This window comes from Protopterus annectens, chromosome 2.part0, assembly GCF_019279795.1.
Source record: "Protopterus annectens isolate FY-2018-M chromosome 2.part0, PAN1.0, whole genome shotgun sequence".
Classification (NCBI taxonomy): Eukaryota; Metazoa; Chordata; order Ceratodontiformes; family Protopteridae; genus Protopterus; species Protopterus annectens.
Window position 1 is genome coordinate 1,686,489,397 of NC_056728.1, and position 21,035 is coordinate 1,686,510,431.

The 21,035-nt window shown below is 40.7% G+C and overlaps 1 protein-coding gene across 2 annotated transcripts in view; it reads right to left on the minus strand.

Annotated features, from left to right (window-relative positions):
- Window positions 1-405: 405 nt before the first annotated feature.
- Window positions 406-21,035, minus strand: part of LOC122793576 (E3 ubiquitin-protein ligase TRIM35-like) — a 373,048-nt gene continuing 352,418 nt past the window's right edge. The window contains exon 6 of one of the 2 annotated variants that reach the window (XM_044061742.1): window positions 406-1,125. In XM_044061742.1, the coding sequence (XP_043917677.1) occupies window positions 581-1,125 (545 nt within the window). In that variant the 3' untranslated portion in view covers window positions 406-580. The remainder of the gene's footprint in view (window positions 1,126-21,035) is intronic. The other variant, XM_044061743.1, reaches the window with a different exon arrangement.

Here is a 21,035-nt window from a genome sequence, read left to right on the forward strand (position 1 = left end):
GACCCATATATCTATCTATCTATCTATATATATATATATATATATATATATATATATATATATATATATAGTCTGCTATAAATAATAGTCTGATTTAATCAACATGAGTATTCAAACCTAACACATCTAAAACCTTTGGCTGTCGACAGTATCACCCCCATGGTTGGGATGCAAGAATATATTTTTCCTCGGGGGACATGTCCTCACACCTCTGAACTATATATATATATATATATATATATATATATATATATATATATATATATATATATTTGTGTGTGTGTGTGTGTGTGTGTGTGTGGGCCTGTTTGTGTGCAAAGGGGGATTGGAGGCCTGCATCTTGATAAGAATGTAGACTTTGCTTTTTATAATAATGACCAAATATAATATTTATTACAACTTCCAGTTAAGTATTTATTTAAAATATATTGTATTTTATCAGTTTAAACAATCTGCTTGCCTTTTAATTAAAGTAATAATGTGCTCTTCAGACCTATGCTACATACAGTTCACAGCCTATATATTATTCAATGCTACATGTTGCAACAACATGAAGAAGAGTGATTCTCAGGCCCAATTTTTACATTTCTTGTATGGACACCTTCAGCGGACAAATTTCTAATGGTTCACATTCGACATCCTCCTTACAAGAGCCAACATAAAAGAATGGAAAAAGTTTCTCATTAAATTGTTCATGACAAGTATAGAACAAAACTCCGTCGTCTACATTGCAGAATGAAAGCTTTCCTTCATCATAGTCAAGACAGACCCTTATTGTGAGTGGTTTGTGTGAGAGCAATAATGTGGATCCATCACATCCTTTATAATGCAATCCATTTACTAGTGAGATAGTCCAGAATCCATTTTCAGGGCTATATGGTAGCTCTTCTTTTTTATTCACTGTCTCCTTAGCAACACCGATATCCCAGTTTAAGCTGTTCCCCAACTTTACTTCCCAGCTGTGTTTTCCTGATGAGAAGCCTTGTGACCCCTGCACGCAGTCATAATGTTTAAATCTCTCTGGATTGTCTGGCATCTGCTTGTGAGTGGAAAACATCACAGCTGTCAGGTCATCTGAGATTTCAAGCCACTGGCTTGCTGTGTTGGGATTCAGAGTGAAAGGAACTGAAATAAAACAAGATGATTAATGACTGCTCATAGTTACAAAAAATGTTTGCATCACTTTAAGTTCGCAGCACATTAAATAATGTTGTCTACTTAATGAAACTGTACAATAACAAATAACAAGTGAGCCTTAATTGGAATATAGTTTGAAATGTAGGCATAAATGTTGCAGGTTAGTATAATGACACTAGTACAAAGGCAAATTATGCATGCTATAGAGCACTTAAGGTCAGCAATATGATTATAGCCCAATCATAAGATTAGTTTTCAGGTGCCACACACCTTGGATGATAGATTTCTTTTTAGTTATGTTGGATATTATAGTAATGGGATCTCAAGAAAATGGGATACCAGCTTACAAAATCTTCCCTGAGAAGATTTGGGAAATCCTTGAGACATAAATGTCCGTGTGGTATATCTGAAACATGTCAAAAATTAATAAAGGTATAAAAGCTGCAATACAATACACATTTCTTAAAAGTGCCCATTGAAGACAGATTTTAAATTTCTAGTGCTTGTATAATACTTTGATCTTTACCAAAAGCATAACTACCAATATAAATTAAGTTAATTAATTAAGATTAATTCCTATAAAAAGGCAAATTTAAACTACAATTTTAAGAGGCGACTTCCAGAAAATACACTGTCAACTTTTTACTTGTGGAAATGGATATATTCGCTGAAACTCAGCATGAAAGTAAGTTCTGTTAGCAACAGATCAACAGAATGTAAGTACAGAACATTTGTTAATCTGTAACTGTCAGAAGAAGAGATTTCCAAATATATGGAAAGATAAAAAATATAAAGTAAAGTGTAAATGAAGTTAAATCATGGCTAACTGAAACAGTTTGTATACTTTACAAATGCTATAAATGAGAATTTGTCGGCTTTGTCATTGGTAGGGAACATAAAATAATTTACACTTGCCTTTGTGAAACTGCAGAAGCAGAATGCATGCTGCCTAAGAGCATGTGGCAATTGACATTGCTTACTGTAGACCCACTTAGACATGGTGAAACAGATACCTAATTACATCAAAGTCTTGACATAATAACTGGCATCCACTGTTGTATTCTATACATTTATGTTTCAAACCAGTATGTGATGACCCTCCACCTCTGGGCCGGTAGTCAAGGAGCCTCAATCCTCACCGCTGGCACCTGTGGGGAACATTCACTGGAAGGATAACAGGTACACAACCCTAAGCGCCACCATAGTAATTTGGGATTTTGCTGGCTGGCTTGCTGTAGCCATAGATCTCCTCAGACTCCTCCTGCCTTCTACTGTAAATACTTAGCACCAGGGCATCCCTATCATGGTAAGGTTTCATGGTGTAAACATGGTACAATTTTTGCCCCTGCCTCCTGCCTAGCAGTTCTACTATGTAGTTAACAGTACTGACCCTTCCTTATCACTTTGAAGGGTCCCTCCAAGCTGCCTGGAGCTTTTTGTGTCTGACAGGAATGAGGACCATAACTTGCTGTCCTACAGCATACTCTCTGGCTCAAGTATTCCTATCATACCAGACCTTTTTCTGCTGTTGGGGTCCTGCCAGATTATCCTGAGTCAAGCCCATGAGTTCCCTGAACCTTGTCCTGATGTTTAGGAAATATGACACAACAGACTCCTTGTGGGATTCACACTCACCCTCCCACTCATTGAAAATCAAATCTAGAGGTCCCCTCACCCTATGCCCATACAGCAACTCAAAATGTGAGAAATGTGTGGATTCCTGGGGAACCTCTCTGTAAGCAAAGAACTGATGGGGCAAATATTTGCCACACTCTCTCTTAAACTGGTTTGCAAATGCCCATAGCATGGTCTTTAGTGTAGAGTTTAACCTCTGCACAAGACCATTAGTCTGGGGGTGGTATGGGTGGTCTTTAGGTGCTTCACCCCACAGTGCTTCCACAGACAAGCCAGCAGGTCTGACATGAAACTGGCACCTCTGTCAGTCAGTATTTCTCTTAGGAAACCTTCCCTGCTGAAAATCTCTAACAAAGCATTTGCCACCTTTTCTGCCTCAATGAAGGACATGGACACCACCTCAGGGTATATGGTAGCATAATCTACTACCACTGAGATATACTTCTTCCCTTTGGAACTTGAGGTACTCAGAGGCCCCACAATATCTGTAGCTACCTTCTGAAATGGCTCTTCAATCACAGGCAAAGGCACCAAAGGTGCTTTGACCTTGTCCCCTGCCTTGCCTATTTTTTGGCACTAGTGACAGGTCCTGCAGAACTCTGCTACATCCCTTGCAATTCCAGGCTAATAAAAGTTCTGCATAATATGTCTCTTGGTATGCTTTATGCCCATATGATCTGCAAAAGGAATGTCATGGGCTATGGCTAGAAGTGCCAGATGGTAGGCCCTGTGCACTACCAACTGATATATTCTCTCACCCTCTAGCTCTCCCTCAGGAGTCCATTCTTTACACAGTAACCCTTTCCTCCAGTATATGGAATCCCCTTTTCCTTGGGAATCAGGAACCTCCCTAGCTACCTCCCTGAAGCCTTCTAATTTAGGGTCTGAGAGCAGTGCCTGTCTTAACTCTCTCTTTGTAACCCTTCCCAGCCCCCTCTTCAACAGAAAGTATGGCCTCTTCAGACAGCTGTGCCTCGCTGTCAGCCTCTGTACTACTACTCACCTCTGCTCTTGCAGTCACTCTGTCCAAGGGAACATCAGTTCCCACCTGCAGCTGTGGCTCACCTTCAGTCTCACTGCTACAGGTTAGCTCCCTCACTGAAGTAGCCACATCACCAGTCAAGGCTTCAGGTGCGCAGTCTTTCTGGGTCCCCCCAGGCTACCAGACCCACATGCCTGTCTCCAGGCTTGACTGCATGTAACTGCATGCACACAAGGTACTGCATTATCAGAATAATTCCCTATCAAAACATCTGCAGGGATATCCTCAAACACACCTACTTGCTTGCTTCCTTTTCCACCCTCTCAGTCAAGGTGAACCCTAGCCAAAGGTATTTGGAATGCGGTCCTTCCTAAATCTCTGACTGGAGTAGACTGTCCAAGCAAGTAGTGCTCCTCTTTGACCATTGCAGGCTTCACAATGGTTAGGTCAAAGGCTGTGTCTCTCTTAGCAGTGCCCTGTTTCCCATCTACTAAGATAGGATATAACCTCTTGTGGTAGTTTTGTACCCGTGTTGTCTCAAGACAATTTACTACTGACATTTTATTATTCCCACTTTCTGGCACCCCCACCTTTTGTTCCCCATCTTGCCTCAGTGGACATCTATATGCTACATGGCCCCGCCCCACTGGTTACATTTAAAACATTTAACCCTTGATCCTGGCCTTGTACCTGAACTAGTGTCTTCCCCTGTTACTGGTGGACTCTGTTGGGATGGCTTAGACTGCCCACCATGGGTTCCCTTATATCCATGTGCAGCTCTGGGAATCCCTTTCCTATGCAGTGATGCCCTATTTGTGAAGTAGAGATACCCTTTTTTCCCCAATTCATCTGTGGTGTTGCATTCCCTATCGACCAATCAGATTCCCATGGTCTCAGGTGAAGTATTAAGAGCTTGTTTCCTCTCCAGAATGTCTGCCAGATTTTTAAAAGTGGTGGTTTGACACCCACACACCCACCTATGAAAATAAATGCTTAGTTCAGCAATATAATCACATACACTTTAATCTGCCTTGTGTCTACGCTCATGACATTTTTTTCTGTAAGCTTCAGATGTTAACTTAAAACATTGTAATAAAGAGTGCTTAACTCGATCATAATCTAAATAATCAGTATCAGACAATTTAGAAACAGCAGTTACAGTTTTACCATGGAGTAATGGGGTCAGGAACTGTACCCAGAGCCCTTGGTCAACATTATACTGTTTGCATAATCTTTCAAACATATGAATAAAACTATCAAAATTATCACCTTCTTGGCAATGAGGAAGAAATGTATTGACCTTTATTGCTTCTGGGGTTCGGTTACTCCCTTCCCCATTACCTCCATGACTCTGGCAAAGAGTCAGCATTTCCTTTTCATGTTGCCACTGCCTCTCATTTCCTTCAGCTTCCAGATGTCTTAGACTCTCTGCTGGTTCTAATTTCATCTCTTTCTCCTTTCCTTCAGCCCCCAAATGTTGCAGTCTATCTGCTGATTCTAGTTTAAAACATATTGCCACCAGTTCAAGTCTCTTTAACCCCAGATGGATTTTAAAAGTCCTCTGAGGAAAAGATGAACTGTCCATTTTCTGAGAGTTGTACATCCCCAAGGCTAACCTGGTTGTCTTCTTGGTGGCTGGACTGTGATTCAGCTGTAACTAAGGATGCAATAATTTCCCCTCTAGTCAAGTTGTCATGCACCAGTCCTTTGGTCTGGCACATCTCAGCCAACTGGCTTCTTGGCTTGCCATAATCCCCTGCTGACATCCTTGCCTGCTCTCCCTGACTAAGCTAGAAAAAGTAAATAAATAAAACTATTGTGATGTGAAACTCTGAATTTTCACCATGTGGCTGCTTGAGAGTACAAACACCTTCTTTAGTGACCACTGTTTACAGGCTACAGAAGTTCAATATCCACACCACTGTTCACCAATATGGGGTGTGGTGATCCCACCACTCCCACCAATATGTGATGACCCTCTACCTCTGGCCAGTAGTCAAGGAGCCTCAATTGTCACCACTGGCACCTCTGGGGAATGTCCACTGGCAGGATAACAAGTACACACCCAGTATTTCCAGATGCAGCTCTCTGCATCAAGTACAATCAAGCACAATTTCCCTTAAGAGCACATGGGAACACAGTCAGTCTGGGAATGGTTTCTCTCTCATTCTCCAGATCCCCAATAAGACTCCCCACTGGCACAGCTATAGAATTGAGATGTCAACTGAGTTTCCAAGCCAAAACCTCCAGTACCCTCTCTGTCCAGCCAGTGCTTCCTGTCCCTGCCCAAGTAGCTGACACACACACATACTTGGAGATTTGAGTTACACACACACACACACACACACACACACACACACACACACACACACACACACACACACACACACACACACACACACACACACACACAGACACACACACACACACCTGGGAAAGGCTGGTACAGATTTACTAGCTATGTCCCTTTCTGCCCAGACTATAAGATAGTTACCACCACAAGACCCTCCTACCTTAAAGCTCTTACAAGGGTACCCAATATACTGACTGAAATTAATATTAATACAAATAGTAGTCTGACCAAGAGCAAGGCTATTAGGATTGACCTATGCAGTGTCAGCAAATAAATATGCAAATACTATCAAAACTTAAATATCTCTACAAAGATCAGCCACAATGAAAGTTTTAAATATATTTAATAATAAATAATAAAAGAACAAGACTATACTAAATATCTATTCACAGTGACATCAGAGTTCAAAATCACATGAATTATTTAAAATAACATTGAAGGACAGATGCAGACAAATAAAGAAAAACAATATCTAAATTAAGCTTTACTATATTCCTGACTGAATCAAAGAGAATTTCAATCCCCATTTACTTAATAGAGCAAGACAGATGATGTGGTGAATGGTCCTTCTTGTTATCAGGTCCAAGACAGAATACAGAATGCTCAGTCTCACTAAGAGACTTCTCAAAATAGTATGTAAAATATTCCTTCTGGGATAGCTTGCAGAATGACATCACTTTTGATCATCTGACTTCTAATTCCCATGCAACCCCCATTACTGGAAGCTGGCAGGATTTAGTGCCTACCTGTAAAAACACACACACAAGGGCTTTTGCTCAGATCTGTGGCAGGTGCTGGAAGTAATAAAACAATTTCATATCTCCACTCTTCTGCAGTAGTAATTAGTTCACTCCAAAGATAATACAGAAAGCTTCCTAGTACAGACTTTGTGTCTCTGGCTGCATTGAAACCTGTGAGATAGCATCTTTATGGCATAGCCCATAAAGTGATTTCATTTAAGATATATTTTAAAGTTTGCTGGACTGAGGTTAACCTCCTGTCTTCCAGTTTCCTCTGTTAAAACATACACATTTAAGCAGTTACAATAGTGCATGTACATTTCGGTTATGTCTAGTAGGGCACACTGTGGATACATTTCAAACACAAGTAATTTACAAATAACTTTTTAACACAAATGTCTGTACAAATCAGTTTGATATACACATGACATACAGTTCTAATGCATTTGTAACATAACATCTTGTATAAATCAGTTTTATATTCACAAATGACATATAATTATTTATAAAATTCCCATCTTCACACCATATTACATGTAACTTTATATTAAGTCTTGGTTTACTGTTTAACACAATTAGACACAATCAAATATGGTATTAACATAATTTCTTTTCACCAAGTAACACAAATAAGATGAGTGATTGATAGTATATAAAGCTAGATAAATAACATAAATGAAATGCTTCTAGCAGCATTTCTATAGGTGAAGCTCTTAATGTGTTTAAAAATAAAAGCTACCAAAACAAAATGAGACTGTACTTATGCTCTTAGATTTCCAAAAAAGAGTGGGTTGTAACAATGACATTCTTTAAAAAAGATGCAAAGAGAGAAAGCCATTGAAGGACAGAAAAATACCTAAATACACCCTCTAAGAAAAAACTAATAAATACATACCTGAACTCCATCTCCCCTGGCCATCTCTGGCAAAGGCTCTGGTCTATCCGATAGTGCCTTTTGTAGCCAAAGTCATAAGCACAATATTAGCACATTGGAATTTGTTCATTTGAATTCAGTATTTCAGGTGCAGATTACACTATAGCGGGGATCGGGAAATATCCCTTTCCTTCAGTGAAGTGCGATCTCAGAGTTTGTATATTAAAGTAGGGCGGTGTGGGGGGCCCAGACCCCCACATGGGGGTGCAGGGGTATTTCCCTCCTGCATAACAATGTTTGGAGATGTTTGAAGCTTGAAAATGGTCAAATCTTTTTAACAGATTGCCATTTTTGACCTTTTTTGTTTTTTTGCGACATGTTGTGTTTCGGCATTTAAAGTTGCACAATAGTGCAATAGTACAAATGCCTTTCTAACAAATGAAAGTATACCATTAAATATAGATGAACCTTGTAAGTGTGTCTGATCTGTATAGAACTAAGTAAGCTCTTAGAGTACTTGCATATGTATCTGATAACACTGTATAGCTCACTCCAATAGCCTTGGTCTTGGTCACACTTATCATTTGGCTAACAGGCACATCACACAGTAGGATTCATCACCCCTTGGTAAAAGCCTTACAGTAGCTGATAAACAACTGGATTGTAGCAGTTGGAACTACCTATAAGTGTGTCCAAAATGGGCCCTAGCTAGTAAACATATGCCAGCCTTTTCCTGGAGTGTGTGTGTGTGTGTGTGTGTGTGTGTGTGTGTGTGTGTGTGTGTGTGTGTGTGTGTGTGTGTGTGTGTGTGAGTGAGCTATATGGCCAGGGACACAATGTACTGGTCAGACAGAGAGGGTGATGGATGTTCTGGCTTGGCTGCTCTACTGAGATGTTAACTGTATAGCTGTGCCAGTGGGGAATTTTACTGGGGATTTGGAGAGGGGGGGGGGGACCAGCACCAGACAGACTGTGATCTCTGTGTGCTCTAAAGGATAATTGTACTTTACTGTATGTGTACTTGTTATCCTCCCATTGTGTACATCCCTCATTGGTGGTAGTGGTGAGTATTGAGGCTCCTTGATTATTGGGCCAGTGCAGGGGCATCACGCTGACAGTATGTAATGGTAGATTCAGCTGTCATATCATATCATGTGCCATTATTGAGGCCCTCTCTGTCTGCCAATGTTATACAGCATTATTTAACAGATTGTCCAGGTTTTCCTGACCATTCCTGACATACTCTGGCTAGGTCAATGTGTACTCCACACCTGTATCTGATTGCCAGATACCTATGTTATCATACCTCGTGAGCCCCTGCAGCAGGAGAGCAGGTTATAGGTAATAGTAGTTGAGGGATGCTGGCTCTGGCTCAGCAGCAGTGCATACATACTGAGCATCCAATGTAAGGGAATGGATACAGTACCAGATATTCATGTACCATTACTGTGTCCCCAGGAGTCTGGCATGTCACAGACACATCCCCCAAACTCTGTGGAAAACCATCACGTGTTGTCCAACTTGTGTGCGGAAATACACACTTGTCTGGCAGGGAAGTCTACAACTATCAGGCACATGTACCCATTCTGCCAACATCTGGGAACTGCAGATGTCAGACACCTTTGAGTAGGTCACCCTACACCACATATGCACTGCTGTCTGTTATTGTGTACCTCAGATGTTCCTGGAATGTCCACATGCACCTGTAGTGCCACTCACCTATTTGCCAGATGTAGGCTGTATGACCTGGTACTGTAATGTTGCCCATAGAGGACACCCAGCAGTCGATGGCAGTGATGTGTGTGGACAGATATCAACACAGTCTGTCACAGCAGTCAGGACATTTCTGGTAATCCTGCTTCTATCTCAGGTTACTAGGCTATGGGCCATGAGCAGCCATATGCTTAGGCCACAAGTTAGGCCATGTGTATGCAAGGCAGCAGCTGATGTCCCCATCCAACAGGGACACAGGTGGTATCCCAAGGGTGTATGTGCTGTTAACCATCCAGTTCACCAGGTTATGCCTGCAAAGGTTTTTGTTAGCTACCCTGCCTGATGTGGACATGGTGCCCATTTCACTGCAGGGCGAATGTGTGTGACACACGTGACCTGCCAACAAGGTCTGTCCAGGTCACTTACTAGGTTGAGGGGGTGTGTATGTGTGTGTGTGTGTGTGTGTGTGTGTGTGTGTGTGTGTATGTCAGCACAGCAATATGGAGACCATGATTTCCTCGCATGCCACAGTGAGGTCACTCCTGAGGAGTATGTATGACACCAGGTAGAGCATTGGCCTTATAGCTTATAGGTGTACGTTAGATGTTTGATGGCCTGGTATTCCCTGTTGGGGAACCTCTGTGATGTCCCCAGCTACTGCATGTGCTGTATGATGAATGGTGGATTATGCACATTAATGGTCTTCAGTGGGGGAACATGACACATCAGGATAAGGGGGAAATGCATGTTGTAATGCTGGTATGTTCACAATACTCACACACATACTGTACTAATAGATGCAGGAGTATAATGTAGGTGTTAGCGGTGGATAGTGCTAGCAAATGTGGATGTGCAGGGTCTGTACATGATGGTAGTCAATGTATGTGGTCCTGTGATGTGTTCCCTTGTTCATGTCTTTCAGGTGGGCTGTATCATAGATGTCACCCAGCATACATGGAGGCAAAGACTGCAGAGATCTTGGATGCCCTGAGACTACATCACAGGGTACTGTTGGGAAGGAGCTGGCAGCACATGCAGCAATGCAATGCCCTGTGGGCAGAACTGGTGGGGACCATCAACAACATTGGACACCAAGGCAGGAGCTATGAATAGGTCCGACACCTTCCTACAGACCTAATACACAATGCACGGCAAAAGGCTGCAGCTGTGGCCAGGGACCATGCTGGCACTGATGGAGGGCCTGCTATGAAAGCACCACTGACACCAACAGAGTTCCTTGCTAACCTTGGTGGAGCCACCACCTCCCAGGAGCACATCCCCACATATGTTGTGGAGGTGGGTGGCACAGAGTCAACAGCCAAGAAGCATCCAGGTAAGGCCCCAGTGGTCATCACATCAATACTGTAGCATTTATAGTGGCAGCCTCTGCATATCTGGCCACATATGTCGGGTCAAACTGCATTTGTGGGTGGGGTTTTATAATGCATACAAGTGCACACCTATTGTGAATGTCAGTAATTTGGGTAGTATCACCGCTTGTACTGTACATGTTCATAAATGCACTTATTATCCTGTACCAATGCCACGTGTGTGTGTGTGTGTGTGTGTGTGTGTGTGTGTGTGTGTGTGTGTGTGTGTGTGTGCTGACAATACCTCTCCCCCACAACTACATAGATGCCTCTGGTCTGGCTGGGAAACAGCAAGCTGAAGCCGGTGAGCGTGGAACTGTCTTCTAGTGGCTCACCAATACCCTAGGCATGTTAAGGGCAGGCACTTTTTCACGGACACAACTGTTACACTTAGCCATATTGCAATATGTGCATGTTTACTTGCAGTGGGGTTAACTGGGGTGCATCACATTGGTCATCACAGGAGCCTATTCACAGGAGCTGTAACATATACAGTGTTATACAGTGGTACATTAGCATTGCGTACATGGGTGCACTGTGTGTTAGGTGAAGGTCCATCACATACCACCACTTCTCACATATCTCAGAGGTGTATAGTATTAGCAACATTACCTCGATGTAGCTGCACTGCATGTTGTTGATGGCCAGTCCAGAGTGTGTCTGTTGTGGTCTGATTGTGTGTCGTGCATGTCATCATTCAGAAAGTGTGGTCTGTATAATGGCATTAAACAGAAGTAGCTCCGTGTTTAGCGATTTTTGATTGGCCCGTATACCGGTATATGGGCCAATCAAAAAATCGTAAAACAGAGCTACTTCTGGCTAATGCGGAACTGCGATGTTTCGCATTAAACAGAAGTAGCTCTGTGTTTATTTATTTTTATAAACATAGAGCTACTTCTGTTTAATGCGGAACTCTGATGTTCCGCATTAAAGACTTTTTTTTTTTAAGTCTTCACCTTGTCCCTACCTGGCAAGTCAGAAATCTGGCAATCCTGACTGGGAAAACCTAGTTCTCAGGATTTGGTTGAGTAGGATGCATAATGGTGCTGCCAGTTCGTGCCTGAGTTCATGTAGGTTGCAGCCTGGGATGTATTCAGGTCCCATGGAGGCTGTCTACTTGGCTTTGAGAGGGCAGTGATGCGCTGTTCCCTACTGATAAGGGTTGGGTGGTCAGGTACTGGGGATGTCCTGCTTTACTGATGGGGGGAGACAGAGGGGAGACATTTCCACTGTTTCTGCAAGCCACTAGATTGGCTATATCTACAGCATTTGTGTATGTGGTGTCCTTGACCACCAGTTCTGCACAGATAGGGGAGCTTCCTTTGAGAATGCAGACATATGTGACGAAGGCCTTATGATTGTCTGTTTTAGATGTGGGCAATTTGGACTCGAAGTTGTCTTTAGAGGATTTCACTTGTGCTCTTATTTGTTTGTTCAGGCTAAGGAGATATTGCTTCCAGTTGTGCAACTGCTTCTTCTCAGTCCTGGACAACAATGTTATCCTTTTGCTATATAGTTCCTTTATCGCAGATGTTTTCAGACAGGTTTACTCTCCCTTGCAGATGATGATGTCATGTCAGGTATTCTGGATTTTATATATATATATATATATATATATATATATATATATATTTTTTTTTTTTTCCAACAAAAGCAGCAAGCAAATAACTCCAAAAATCCAAAACGTAAACAAAAGCTGTGTCAGTATGAAGAAACTTATTATAATCCAAGCCAATAGTAAGCGCTTTTGTCTCTTATGCAAGAAACTTCTTCAGACTATGGCTTTACCATAAAAAACATATGCTTTAAATACTACATTAATTAACATTTTAAAACACCATTTAACATTTAAAAGCACAGTGACATAAAAATGCACAGTAACCATGCATACATTAATGCTTCAACCCCTTTCTTTTTAAATACATTACAAACTCTTCCCTGCTATTTAAACCTAGAGGTAAACAAGCATTTAGTTTAACTTGCCAACAATATTCTAGCCAACCTAGTTCTTCTTCAACATTTACTGACTTAATAGTTTGATGCACAGAGTCCAAATGTATACATTTAAAATTAATTTTACATTTCTTATCAACATAAAGTTTTGCTCATAGCATTTTTTGTATCTCCATTACTAATAGCATAATTATGTTCATAAATTCTTTTGTATAGTTCTCTCTTTGTTCTTCCCACATAAAATGATCTACATTCTGAACACATCAATAAATAAGTAAACCTCCATGGGACTTGGACTACTGTTTTCCCCACAAATAATTCACTACCATCAGTAAATAAATATTGGCAATAGTTACAATTATAACATTTAACCATCCCTTTTCTTACCTCAGCTTCTTTAACTTTATTTAGTTTACTTTGAAAAAGATCTTAAGTTTCTAGGCCTTTTCTGTACAAACTTGGGTTCATTCCCTATTTTCTCCATAATTTCTCTATTTCCTTTTAAAATTCCCCAGTTTCACCTCACTATATTCTTTATAGTGTTCGAATCTGTACTATTTTGTATTGCTAATGCTGTACTATAACTTTTATGTGTTTTATCACCAACATTCATATTGACATTATTTCCAATATTATTCCTCTTAATTAATTAATCAGTCAACAACCTTTGTACTTCATCTTGAGGGCATCCTCTTATTTCCATCCTTTTACAAAAATTTAAAGCTTCAAGCTCAAACAATTCATCATCTTTAGTTAAATTACTAATCCTTTTTAGTTGTCCCTTAACTTTAGTTCTTTTAGGATGCAAACTAGAATAATGCAAATACATATTATTTTGAAAATCTTTCTTATAAATCTTAGAAATTAATTTATTATCATATTTATATATTGTCAGATCTAAAAAATTCATTTTATCTGCATTACAACTATATGTAAATTGTATATAGGAACAAACATTATTAATGTAATTTAAAAAGTTATTTAACTCATTAATAGTACCATCCCACACTACAAGGACATCGTCAATAAATCTTAACATCTTGACTATATGTTTACTATGTTCACTTTCTAAAATATTGGCTATTTCCCAACCTTGCATAAACACATTAGCATAACTAGGGACTAGAGCAGCACCCATCGCAACACCATTTGTCTGGACATGTATTTGATCATAAAACTCAAAATAATTATGGCTCAAAACTAAATCAATCATCCCCATTAATAACCCTACTGTGCTTGGGGAGAACACTTTAGATTCTAATAGTTCTACCCTTACTGTCTCCATTCCTTCTTTATTCGGAATCATGGTATACAAAGAATTGATATCTAATGTAACCAATATATGTGAATCGGACACCTGAATCTCTTCCAGTTTTTTTATACAGTCATAACTATATTTTACATAAGTCTTACCCCTTGGTACTACCCCCTGTAGATGCTTGTCGACAAACACTGACATCCCTTCAGTTTTGCTATTTCTACTCACCACTATGGGTCTTAATGGTGTGGAATCTAGGTTTTTATGGATCTTTGGAATACCAAAGATCCTACTTATTTTTGGGTTGTTATTTGATAGCTTTCTTTTAGTTTTCTCATCAATTCTTCCTGTGTAGAACCATTCTTCCACACAGGAATCAATTAATGAAAATCCCTTTCTTACTTCTGACATATTCACAGGTCTATAAAAATTTATGTCAGACAACATTTCTTTCATTTTATTTTCATATTCATTTCTATCCATCAATACCATAGAACCACCCTTGTCAGCTTTAAAAATTAAAACATCTTCATTCTTGACTAAAGCATCTAAACATTCCTTTTCTTTTTTTGCTAGATTATAATATCTAAAATTCGTATCATCTAACATTTCAAGCATCTGAAATTCACATACATTAAGGAACATTTCTAATTCTTTGATTAACGGTGGATTATAGCAACTCGGTTTATACATTTCACAATTACCTTGCATTTGTGCACCAATTAAAATGCTCAAATTTAATTTCCTCACAGTCTCTAATTTTGTTGATCATCACCAACTTATTCGCTCTTTGCGCTGGAGCGAAATTTCACCCTTTACTTAACACACAACAATCTCCATAAGACAGTTTTTTGCTGGATAGATTAATAATTTTGAAATTTACAGTACCTAAGTCTTCCAGTATTGTTGTTTCCTGTTCCAGTTTTTCCCTGGACCCTTTCTGCCATACCAGTTTTTTTGTGGCCGTTGCTGCTGTTTATTCGAATAATTAAATTTATCATTGCTTCCATCTGCCATCACTTGAGCCCACAATCTCACTTGATTGTCAGTTCTTTGATACACATCAGTAACTTGATTATTTTCCGCTATTACATTTCCTTTTTGCTGAGGTTCCATTACTGTCGGTTTGGTTTTGTTGGCCTCCTTTGTTTTTGGTCTAACTGCTTGTTCTGTTGTTTTAATTCCTTGCTCAATTCTGGGTTCCATTCTTTCATTCACAGTGGTTGTCTTTGAAGTTTCAGCCATATTGGTTTTATTATTTAGTCTTTCAGACCTTCTTAAAACATTTAACTCATCCTCTATTACTGCACCATCTCCATAGGATTCTTTCATACCACTATTACTTTGTAGCTTCAGCCCATACGCCGCTGCCACATCCCCAGCGTATTCATTCCGGTCTCTGAAAAATTTCTTAGTTTTTCTCTGGCATAGCTCTTCATTGAGTTTGAGTAAATTCTCTTGTATAATACTCATCTTGCTGTTAAAATTCTCTAAGGAAGTATTGTCTTTTAACATGCTGAAGTTAGTTTTCACTTTGGAAGTTAAATCGTTGATTTTAATGTTATTAGTTTCACTAAGCAATTCCATGTACTGAAGCCCCGCCTTTTGATTAATTTCAAGCCATTTCTCTGTGAGAACTTTAGGCAAATCTCTACCTGCTGGTAGATTTTTAATTCTTAGCCCTTTCGGCACTTGTTTTGCTTTCAAACAATTCTCAAAGAATAAATTGTCCCATTGAAGATGTTTCAATGTAGAGAAATCTTTTTCTAAAAGGTGAAAACATTCCTGAATATTAAAAGAAGAGTTTGTTGTTCCTTCACACAAAACACTTCCTTCCACATTGAAAGGATTAACAGGAGGCGCTAAACAACCATTTAAAATCTCTTCTTCACAATTACTACTGAAACCAGCTCTGCGATAGTTTCTCATGAGCGGGTTTACTGTCCCTTCTTCATTTACAATAAATGAACCACTCGGGGTATCGTTTAACACACAGCCTGCTGATAGAGCTGCAAAGCTCGTTCCTGGAGCAGTACTAATCTCCATAACTGACACGCTGCAACAATGTCAAACACTCCAACAAAAGTAGCAAGCAAATAACTCCAAAAATCCAAAAAGTAAACAAAAGCTGTGTCAGTACAAAGAAATTTATAATAATCCAAGCCAATAGTAAGCCCTTTCATCTCTTATGCAAGAGACTTTTTCAGACTATGGCTTTACCATAAAAAACATATGCTTTAAATACTACATTAATTAATATTTTAAAACACCATTTAACATTTAAAAGCACAGTGACATAAAAATGCACAGTAACCATGCATACATTAATGCTTCAACCCCTTTCTTTCCCTCCAGGTTTAAATAACAGGGAAGAGTTTGTAATGTATTTAAAAAGAAAGGGATTAATTAATGCCATAGTCTGAAGAAGTCTCTTGCATAAGAGACGAAAGTGCTTACTATTGGCTTGGATTATAATAAATTTCTTTGTACTGACACAGCTTTTGTTTACTTTTATATATATATATATATATATATATATATATATGCTGGTATAGTACTTCGATGTACATTTGGACATTGGTACCTGTTCCTCCAGTGGGATAGGTGGCTGTGCAGCTGTTTATACCATCCCTCAGGTGGTTGTGATCAGCTTGAGAGACATTTTTATTTTACCATGGCTAGGGGGGGGGGTCAGGAGACATGGTGATATCGAAGGTGACCACTTTTTTGTGGAATCTTGCCAGGGAGGATGATACCATAGAGGTGCTACAGTGGTTAATCATGTTGGTTACCACCAAGTCCAACATATGTTTCACATCTTGTGGGGGTATCAAGTAGCTGTCTTAAGGATTTAGCATTGATAAGATGGGGGAATCTCTGTGCATTTCTGTTCTGGCATGGTTGGCTTTTCCAGTCTATGGTTGGGTAATTAAAGTCAGCCAGGATCAGCATAAAGGGCTGAATCATGATAGATTTGTAGAGGGCCAGATATGTGGGGTGGGTATACTGAATCAAATATCTTGGCCTGTAGCTACCTATAATTTGAATAGGGGTCTTGTCATCGGTTAACTGCACTTGGAGTGTCTTGTATGTGTCAGACTGTTTGACCAGCCTGGAGGTGTGTGTGTGTGTGTGTCTGTTTAATATATATTTATACTCCACCTTCTTTGATTTTGCTGCCCACATTTTGGAGTTTGGCTGTGTGATAGGATGAGTGACCAGTTAAGGATGGGTTGCTCTCCACAGCTGTGGCCCAGGTTTCTGTGGGTGCACAAATGTCACTATCTTCCAGGGTTAAGAATTCTTGCAATGAGTGCATTTTCCTATTTAGACTCCTAGCATTTAGCAGCATGACCTTTAATTTGCATTTTGTTGAGAGTTTCATGTTGGTAGTATCAACCTCATGACTTTCCCTTAAAACAGCCACTATGGGGGAGGAAAGGGCCTTTGCCAGAAGCCTGAAGCCCAAGTGAGACAGATGCAGGCCATCTGTTGCAAAGCAGCATGGTCTGTCGATCATATCTTCCCAGGCTGTCAGGCACTGGATCCCCCTGGGACGACACCAGAAAGTCAGCCACTTGTAAATGTCAATCATTTTGTGTTTGTACTGAGGCATCATTCTGGGGAAAAGTATAATGCTGCTTAAGCCTATGGCCATACCTGCATGGGACACATATTCAGTATGCTCAATCATGTCTGTATTCCTATAGTCCAGGGAGGTATGTCTGAAGTTGTTCACACCAACATGGACTGGGACAGACTCATAACAGTACCTGTTGTGGAGAGACTTCAGTGCATTTGTGATATGGTAGGTGATGGAACCTGACAAACAAGAAACTGTTACTATCTCCTTATGCAGCCTGGTGAGAGGCACATCTCTGTGTCTCACAATGGAGTCTCCTATAAGTAATATGTTGGGATTATGGTTGGACCTTAGTGGTTGCCTGACAGTGGTGTGTGGACTATGCACGGTATGTGGTGTTGAGGTCTGTGGAGTTATCATGTGTTTTTGGCTCTGAGCCATCCCTTGTTTGGGTTTATATTTGTTGAGAAGCCCCACATATGCAGGCATGTGTAGTGTAGTTGTGAGTGATGTTTACTGACTGCATACACTGCAGGGAACCTATGTTAATGCACCATTTGTTTTGGTGTGCACATTCTCCATTTGTCTGGCCAGTGGTTCTCCTTCCCCTTATATGTGTCTCTTTGTCCATCTGTAGTGCAGTCACAGGCTTTGTCCACAGTTGCTGCTGTTATGTATTTGTATTTCTGGTGTGAGTGGGGTAGAAGTCATAACATCACATACAGGGTTATGGATTTCATACCTCTGAGTCTACCTATTCATGGGATCATAGATGATTACTAGGTTACTGGCTCTGGGGTCTGTACAAGCCTAGCCCAGAGTATATCACCAGAAAATAAACCACAATCAGCAGCTGTCCACCCTGTCAATGAGGGACACAGGTGGCACCCCTGGGATAGATTTTTGGTTGGCCATCCACTCATCAAGGTTGCACTTGCAGAGGGTCAGTGACATACTTTGTTTGATGTGTATGTGGAGTGTATTCCAGAGACAGGTCAGCCTGTGGGAGACACACCTGTCTCTCCAGGAGGGTTTGTTAATGTCACATATTAGATATGGGACTTTTGATGGGGTACTACATGAGGACTTAGACTTACAGATATGGAGCATCTCTACATGAGCAGGGTCTGAGATTGCCTTATTGGCAAGACACAGGTCACCTTGGAGCAATTTGTATGATACAGAGTATAGTGATACTGATTTGAGCTTGTCAACAGGGTGATACTGATTTGAGCTGGTCCACATAGGACAGGTGTTGGAGGCCATGAATTCTGTTTGTGAGGGATTTCTGTGGCCTTTCTAGTTGGTGCAGGTGTTTGGAGAGGTACATACCAAATGGGGCATTGCACTCAATTATTGGCCTAATGAGGGACAGAGAGGTAATAACCTTATTTTTTTCAGATGCAATCCCTTTACTTATGCGATGACCCAAGTAAAAGCCTTTGCTGACCACTGCCGCTACATGATGGTCAAACGTGACATTGTTGTTGAATTGTGTACCCAGGTCTCTCAGCACAGGTTGTGTGCTTAGGGGTTTGCCACTAATGTGGTAATCAGCAGGGGCTGTGTTTTTGATGAATAGTATGCTAATACATTTTTTTGCAATTAACTTAAGGCCATGACTTTGGCACCAGTCATTTGTTGCTGTGAGACCCTCTTGAACTATGTTAACATCATTTGGGGAGTCAATGACAGCACCCAAGTTACAGTCATCCACAAACTTGGTCAGCCACAGGCCTTTTGTCTGTTTCTGGACCTCTGTGAAGTAGATAGCAAACAGTAGGCATCCCAGGACAGATCCCTGGGGGGACACCACTAGTGACAGGTCTGCTATCGGATGTAGTGGCACCTATTTTGATCTTATGTGTCCTATCAGTGAGGCAGTTGGGCACATAATGACAGTGATTTACACCAAGTTCTGTTAACTTTAAGATGATTCCCGAGTGGAGGATTGTGTCAAAGGCTTTGGCCAAGTCAAGGTAAGCTGTGTGTACTGACTTTCCCTCATCCAGTGCCTTGGTGACAGTCTCAAAGATATCAACCAGGTTCAACAGGCAAGGTCTGCCATTGACAAATCCGAAATGGGTGGAGTCATCTGCTTACAGATTGCCTATGTCCTTGTTTATGAAGTTAATAATAATACACTCCATGGCCTTACAGGTCAGACTTGTCAAGCTAATGGGGCAATAGTTCCCAGGGTCAGTAGTGGCACCACATTTGTGCAAAGAAATGACAATGGCAATTCTCCATTCTGCTGGAATGAAGCCAGTACTTTGGATATGGTTGAGTAGGGTCCTCAGTGGCGAGGCTACTTCTTGCTGGAGTTGTTGCAGACTACAGCCTGGGATACTATCAGGTCCCATGTCAGCTGTGTTGTTTGGCTCATATAGGGAGTTTAACACTTGATTAATGGAGATGTGAGGTGCGGGCCAAGTATTGAGGATATGGAATGTGCCTTTGGGCAGGGACAGGGGGGTGATGTTTACACTGAACCTATCTGGTAGCAAGTTGGCTAAGTCGACAGGATTAGTGTAAGTGGCAAAATTAAGATGTAATTCAGAACAAACCTGGCGTTAGCCATGGATGTTTCTGACATCACTGAAAAAGGTTTTGTGGTTAGCCTTTATTTCAGAGGGTAGTTTCAATTCATAATTGGCTTTGGAGGATGTCACTAGTTTGTTGAGGCTAGGAAGGGAGTTTTTCCAGTTGGAGATTTGTGCCTTTTTAGCCTTGGGCAATAGTTGCTTCCTTTTGTTGTAAAGCCTGTTGATAGAGGACGTCCACCACATAGGTTATTGTTTCCTTGAGAAGCAGGTTTTAGTTCTGTTGGGTATGGCTGAGTCCATGCAGTTGTACAGGTACTTGTATACTGCACTGGCATACTGTTCAGCATATTTGTCTGCATCCTCTGAGGGGGTGGTGGTGTGTAGCTACTGATTTGTGGTCAGTTTATGAGATGTAGAAGTCAGAAGAACAGAACCTGTTTAGCAGGTTGTCCATCACTGCACCCTTACATCTGCTGTGGTCCTCAGACTGTTTGGGTTGCAATGTTATTATAAGGCTACGTCAGCCATAGCTGTCAAACCATCACAGACTGTCATCTGGACAGGCCCATACATAACAGTCAGACACAGTCCCAGACATAGGCACAGGGTGTTAATATTGCTCTGCCAAAAATAGACAGTTTGGAGAATGGTTTGGTATTAGCTTGCTTTTTCTTATGGATATGACGTCTGCTTCTCCACTGTCTACCTTTGATGTTTTCATATCAACCTTTATTGTTTTGCAAGTAGTTTGGAAGGCAAATGCAATGTTATGACAAGCAGAACAGATATACGAGGCATACTTGTAGTCCTTCTGTGACACCCTGTCATTCCATGGCTATGGCTGGTGCCCAGTGACTTGTCAGTACTGACACAGTAACAAGGCAGCCATTT